Source organism: Palaemon carinicauda, chromosome 16, assembly GCF_036898095.1.
Source record: "Palaemon carinicauda isolate YSFRI2023 chromosome 16, ASM3689809v2, whole genome shotgun sequence".
Classification (NCBI taxonomy): Eukaryota; Metazoa; Arthropoda; class Malacostraca; order Decapoda; family Palaemonidae; genus Palaemon; species Palaemon carinicauda.
The window spans coordinates 25,371,115-25,378,629 of NC_090740.1; the positions used below are offsets into that span (position 1 = coordinate 25,371,115).

The following is a 7,515-nucleotide window of genomic DNA, read 5'->3' on the forward strand; positions in this document are numbered from 1 at the left end:
TAAAGGGATGAGTTTTGTGAAACATACCAGTACGTCCTTTTTGAGTAAAAGGGTTAACAGATCAAGAATGCACAAGCCTTTAGAATTACAGCTGAAAAATGATGCCAGAGAAGTAGGTTTGTTAACAGCACAGGTAGCAGAGGTAGGATATCCCAAGTCTCCCTTTTGGTGTTTTTCACCTGTTAAAGTATGTTTGATGGCAGGAGGGAAAAATACCTAACCCAGTAAGGTAATGAAAAGTGAGTTTTTAAATCTTGCTGCTCAACACCCTGGGAAACATGTTTTTACGGATGGTTTTAAATCGGTTGCAGGAGTTGTAAGTGCAGTTGTGGCGGGAGATATTGTTATTAGACAGAAACTTCCATTCTCTAGTTCAGTATTTACTGCTGAGCTGTATGCTGTAATTCTCGCTGCCCAACATATTTTTAAAAATAGTAATCAATATAGTTTATACAGTTTTTATGGATTCCAAAAGAACGTAGCGTTTTACTCTCAACTTATCAAATTATGCCAGGCCATCATCTATTACAAGAGATGCAGAACCGGGAAGTATTTCTGTAGTCAAGAAAGAATATCAGTGTTCACTTCTGTTGGGTCCCTCCCCACGGATGAATGGGAATGAATGAGTAGATAAAGCAGCTAACAAAGATTCAGGGCTACTTAAACCATCCCCTTAAGTATTCCTTACAAAGACCTTAAAAGTAAGATACATTTTAACTGTAAGAATAAGTGGCAGGCTGAATGGTCTAAACTGGCCACCAATACAAAATTGAAACAAATCCACCCTTCAGTGGATAAGTGGTCATCTTGTAATTCTACAAGTAAGAGGGATGACATCATTTTAACTAGACTGCTTATTGGCCATACACATGCAACTCACAATTATTTAATGAAGAGGGGTAAGGGAGACAGGCCCCTCTTTGTAATACCTGTCAAATGACAATAAATGTTAAACATATTTTAGTCGACGATTGTCCTGTTTTTAATCTTCAGAGGAGGACACATTTACTGTAGGACAAACTTTTAAGAGATATATTGGGGGAATATTGTAATGCCTGAACTTGAAAAAATTTATGCAGATTATTGGTTTATATCACGAGCTTTGATTCATTTTATTAATTTTTTTTTTTCAAGCCTTTTTAATCCCTTCTTATTTTGTATTTAGATATTATTGTATGAAAGTTGTGTGATTGATTTTATAGGTTAAAATAACCAAATCTTGTGAGTGTACGGGTGTGACTGATTAATTTTCATTATATAGTGTTGGATGGCCTTTGATGCCCCAGTGCTTGGCTTAATGCCTAAATTTTATATTCAATTCAATTCATTACCTGTGAAATTTGACACACAGCTCCATGAAAACCTTTACTCTTGAACCCATTGGGGCTGCTCAGCAAGTTCCAGCCATTGGGAAAGAGGACTTCTTCCTTCCTAAGGATGAGTCTCCTATACTGTAGTAAAGGACGATGGTGATATTATTACTGTATATAGGAACAAATGACGTTTAAAAGATATTTTGTATTTTCCCTAACTATGCAAGCTGAGTCCTTTACTCAAACTTGCCAGCCATCACGGCCCCCAAATAGGTTCTGGCTGCTGTCAAAGTGCTTGTTATCACTGGCACACTGAAAAGTGAGGTCGTTGCCAGTGAGCTACTGGCTGGTTTGTTTGTTTACACCGTAATATGGTTTAATCTTTTACTGTTTTCTATCTTATAGTAAAGGACTCGGTTTGTATAGTTAAAAAAATACAAATTATTTTTAAAATTTTTAATTTTTTCATAGTTGTACAAACCTGAGTCCTTTAGGGAGGAGATGATCTTGAATCTTGCTGAACACCATTTTCTATTTTATTTATAATACAGAGATTTTTGTTCATATAGGAACTATAATAAAGATTAGGGATAAACAGGTCCTGTAATTAAAAAAGCTGGAGGTAAAAAGACACTTAAATGAAAAAATAATAGAATGCAAAAAGAAGTTGAGTAGGGGTCCATAGGACACTGCTATACATCTTCAGAAAAGACCTCAAGTGAATTGCATACGGCACATTTGACAGTAACACATATGGGTGAGAATAATACTAAATACTAATATTTAATTATGTATATTTAAAGAAAAGCTTTAACAAAATCTTAAAATTTTTCTCTATACTCTCTTGATGTTCATATACATGCCCTCCCTCCAACCCACTACCTTGTGGTATCAAGAGGATAGCGATAACTTGGATTACTTTAAAATTTGCTATTTTTGTAAAACCTATTGTTGCCAGGCTTGTCCTTGAAAACTTTTTTCACTGATTATTTTTTTTGCCCTTGCAGATACTTAAAGAAGAGCGAGAGAAAACTGTCACTAAGGTAGAAGATATTGTTCAAGCTGAAATTACTAAAACAACAGAATCTTGGATAATACGATTCTCTCCGGCATTAGATCTGTTTGTTTCAGTAGTATGGAGGATTATTTTTAACAAATTGAACTTGCATATACAGCATAAACTAGCCATAACATGTCCTGAGGAAGGTAAGATGGTTAATATAGGTTAAGAAAATAATTCCTAAAACTTTGCAGATTTAGGAAACGTTAACCACATTCGAAATGTGCTTCTTCATTTGACGGTTTGTGCTGTCCAAACTGCTTAGGAAATAAGATTCAATCATTCCTCTAAAAGGCATTTAAAACAAACTCAAAGTTTAATATATGGAACATAACAATGTCTTGAAATACCAGTTTGCTAAAAAGATATTTACTTATGGTTCAGTATAGGGAGGTTGTTAATGGTTAAATGTTTACTTTTATACCCAAAACTAGAAATATAATTAGGCAAATCATAATTTTTTATGGGATATTAACTTGAAATTTATTTTTTTTATTTTTTTTTTACTTTTTTTTTGGTTTACTTTCTTATATCAAAATATTTATGAAAGGATTTAAAATGTTTACCTAAATATGTATAAATATGGATGATATTTCAGTTATATGTTTATAAAGGACAGTTAATAGTATTCTAATACCCAGAATTATATCAATCTTTTTATCCGTCACTTACAGTGTGTGGTCCTTTCTTTCTTTAAAAATCCTATGCTATTAATTGCTTTCCAACAGTAGTGTGTAGTTAGATTACTTATTTCACTTTGCACTGCTTTATAAATACTTTTGGTAATAAGTAGTACTTAGGTTTTCAAATTTACAAACAATTGCATTGTTAATCATCGTTTTCCTATAGATTTTCTTTTGCTGTATTTCTGTATGTATTCCACCTGTTTAATTTCCTGTTTGAATAAATTTTTACCCATCTCATTTTTTTAGTGAAATTTCAATCATTTGTTTATATACAGTGTGTGAAGTTATAATTTAAAATTTTGAGATATTAGGGTTTTCTGTTGTGATATAGCTGATCGAACGTACAGGTTTTAGTGTTGATAGGTAATATCACATAACCCAGTACTGGTGTTCATATTAATTTTATTATTTCTAGAACCTCCTAATTTTCATATTTATTTTGTCTCTGGAAATTTTGAATGTTGATGTTACTCATTAAGATAAAAAGAAGTTTAATCATAAAATTTCTTATCTCTATACTCACCTGATGTTCATAATACAGTACTTGTTGCTGGGAGATGGGAATGTCGATATTACTCCTTAAAGTAAAATTTTGTGTAGCTAATGGCTACACTCTTAATTTATGGTCAATTACCATTACACTAGTTTTAATGAAAGGTGAGTCTCCAGCAGGTTAATGAACTGTACATAAGTAGGCTTGCGCTTTAGATTTCCTTATTCTTCCCTTCACTATCCCACCTCCATCTCAATGTAGGAGGCAGCACCAATATTAGTGCCAGGGTAGGTGCATAGAAATAAATAAAAATTGAATGATAAAATTACTTCTATAATCTCCTGGCATTCCTATATATCCCCCCTTCCCCACTGACCAATGATGTGAAGAGGTTGTTGAACTAGTTTAGACTTTGAGGTTGAAAAACAAAAGGGCATGATCTACCCAAGTGGTAGAATTGCATTACACTGCCAAATGGTAGCAATACTACTCTTGTAGCATGTGATGCCCTTCTTACAATCTCCAATGCTGTACAGAAATCCCTTGACTGTGGTCAGGAAGTTTGTATGAATGGCCTAGATTTTAGTGCTGCCTTTGACTGTGTTAATCATGAGGCTCTTGTTTTCGCACTCAAAGTTGGTAGTGGGTGGCTCTTTTCTCTATATCATTATTGAATTTTTTAGTAATAGATTGCAAAATGATGTTGATGGGCACCGTGATGAGTATAGGAATGTAATATCTCGTGGTATGATTGTGAGTAGATCAAGGACAGTTTCTCCTCAACATCTGGATCTCAGCATTGATGTTTTTTTTTTTTATTCTATCTATCTTAAAATTTTAGGTGTGATTCTCGACAGCAAGTTTACTTTTGGGGAACACATTAGGTCTGTGTCTTCTTCAGCTGCACAAAAAATTGGCTTATTGAGACAGTCTTTAAAGAGTTTTGGTGATCAATTTATTTTGAAGAAGTTTTAATTCTTTCATTCTACCTTGTTTCGAGTATTATTCTCCTGTCTGATCTTCAGCTGCTTATTCTCATCTTAATTTGTTGGACAGGAAGTTACAGTTTATTAAATTTCTTATTCTTGATCTATATATTAATCTCTGGCACCGTCGTTCAATTATTTTATGCATGTTTCATAAGATTTTTCATAATTCTGACCATCCTTTACATTCGGATCTTCCCGGATAGTACCATCCTGTTCATAATACTAGGTATGCAGTTAATTCTAATAGTCAGGCCTTCTCTATCGTGAGGCTCAATACAACAAAATATTCTAGAAGTTTTATTCCATCTTTGACCAAGTTGTGGAATGATCTTCCTAACTGGGTAGTTGAATTGATAGAACTTCAAAAGTTCAAACTTGCTGCAAATTTGTTTATTTTGAACAGGAAGACATAAGTGTTTTTAGTGTTTATATATAAAAGATCTGCTTTAATGTTGTGACTGTATTAAAAATATTTTATTTTATTTGTTCATAATCTCATATAGTTTATTTATTTCCTTTTCTCAATGAGCTAATTTTCCTTGTTAGAGCACTTGTGCTTATAGCATCCTGCTTTTCCAACTAGGGTTGTAGCTTAGCTAGTAGTAATAGTAATAATAATAATGATAATAGGAAGCAGGTCAATTGCAAATTTTATTTTGATAAATGTCAAAATTCTGCAATCTTCGAGAGAGAAGTAATATGAATACCAGGTGAATATTGAAATAAGTAGTTTAAGATTCTGTTTTTTTATCTTTAATGCCTCTGTATTATATATTCTTTTATACTGAGTATCTCATATTGCAGTTATAATGCTTAATATGTAAGACTGGCATTACAAAAGTGAATTGAAATACAGGTATTTTAGTTTTCACACTTTTCTTTGTAGTGTAGTGGTCACCCTTCTTTATTTCCATAGATCGGCACAGCAAGCTGAAGACTCAAACTATTTGTCTTTCTGATAAACTGTCATTCATTTTTCATTTTTGTCAGGGTCTTATCTATGTCAGTTGGTATTATACCATGGAAAGCATGGCTTATATACATCCATACAGTATATTTAAATAGGTGTAATTTATTGTTGATTTTACATTTGATCAAGAATTCCTTGTAACGCAGTTTATTCTCTTTTCAGTTTTGGCATTTTACAGCAAGAAGAAAGAAATATACCAATACCTATCAACTCAGAAAGCACTCAAAACTTCCAGCGATGTCATTAAGTTTTTCAAGTCCTTTAATTAATTCATAAATGCTCTGTAAAAATATTCCAAGTATTTTAAGTACACTGATATGCTGCTTATTTCTATGAACCTTGCCTGATGTTTATATTGCTTGTGCCTAAAAATTTATTTAAAAGGCTCACATTTTCTTTCCTTTCAATAGATACTGTACACTACATATACTATACTTATTTTATTGTTAGCAATGAGTCTTAAAAGCTCATAACTTATTTAGCTTCCTAATGAATCTCAGAAGGCCAGCGAGTGTGCTTCTAGGTGGTAAGTCTGACTTGCCTTACATCCTCAGTATTTCATTCAGTAAGAGTTTTAAATGTTCACTGCATTACAGAGTTGAAATCCTCTCATTAAGCCTTATTTACTAAAGATCCTTTTAGGGTTAAACCCTTGCATTCCCTCATTCTAAGTTGCTCTTTTAGATATCTAGATAGCGAGGCAGAAGACCCCGAATTGGTATTCTGGGTGCTTATAGTCCCGCCCTCTCACTTGAACATGTGCTCTTATGAAACTGTTTTTCAAGTGTGGATGACGTTTCATATTGTAGGATTCTCTGAGCTGTTTGATGTTAATGTGTTAGCTAAAGCTGATCGGTTGCATCACGTTTTGGATGACTGCATTTTGTTCCCTAGCAAACTCTGCCACTTGCTCATTATGAGTTTACTCAAGTAAATGTTAACGTTTAATCATGCTTTTATTACCGTTATGAGTCTTACTATGAAGGAGACGTAATGATTGTAATTGGTTATTTATTTATTGAAGAAATATCTTTATGCCAAATGATAAAAAAGTTTGATTAAAAAAGTAATACATCTCTATTACACTATAGGTGCCATTGCATTAGCTATACCTTTCATTCCCTAACCTCAGCTTATGCAGAGTAGTTTATGTACCAGTCGTAAACACCAGGTCTGAGGGATATTTGATTAAAATAATATTGCTGAAAGCTACTTTTTCCTCATTATTTGGAAACACCTGCTTATTAGACTACAGTATGTACCTTTCAAATCCCCCTTTTTGTTGTGGATAGTCATTAATTTATTATTACTAAGAGTGGTAGTAATTCTAGTTTCTTTTATTCTTTAGCCTCAAACTCTTTTTGATTTGTTACGACTATGTAGTTACCTAACCTTGTTATAGAATTCAATATAATTTCCTGCTTTGATGCTTGACTTTTGAATGTAGTATTTTCATGCTGGGTTACTTATGGCTGTTTATCAAAGAAGGCTAGGCATGTTGCTTATAGAAGGAATGATGGTGATACGGCCACTCTAGCGTTTGTCTTTACTACAGCCTAATGAGTTTAGTTTTTGTTGGTCATATTAGGCATTCAATGTCATTAATTCCTTTTACGATAGCTCAGAAATCCAGTTATTTTTTTATTCAGAGAAATATTTCAGGCCTAACCTGCCCTGTTTCAAACCTTGGCCCAACTCCTCAAGTGGTAACTTGAGGTTGTAATGCACCATTCAGTAAGGGTTCTGGTGGTAAATGACACCTCCTAGGTTTAAGATACTCTTGCAAGTCCTTGAATGATTTAATTACTCTACTGTACTTTTGCTGCAAAACCATCGCAATCCCACATTTCTAGCTGCTCTTTTAGACTATTAGAATTTTTGAAACATATGACCTAGATGGTAAGCTGAATTCTTATATCCCATCTGTCACTAAAGTAAGTGCATCTAACTGTTTATCTCTTGTTTGCCGAGATTTTATTCTAGATATTTTACTACTTCTCGTGA

General features: G+C 33.3%; 1 protein-coding gene across 1 annotated transcript in view; it reads left to right on the top strand.

Annotated features, from left to right (window-relative positions):
- Positions 1–6,616, top strand: part of LOC137655698 (uncharacterized) — a 129,947-nt gene extending 123,331 nt beyond the window's left edge. Inside the window, exons 5-6 of the mRNA XM_068389687.1 lie at positions 2,321–2,519; positions 5,674–6,616. Of these exons, the coding sequence (XP_068245788.1) occupies positions 2,321–2,519; positions 5,674–5,780 (306 nt within the window). The 3' untranslated portion in view covers positions 5,781–6,616. The remainder of the gene's footprint in view (positions 1–2,320; positions 2,520–5,673) is intronic.
- The last annotated feature ends 899 nt before the right edge of the window (positions 6,617–7,515 follow it).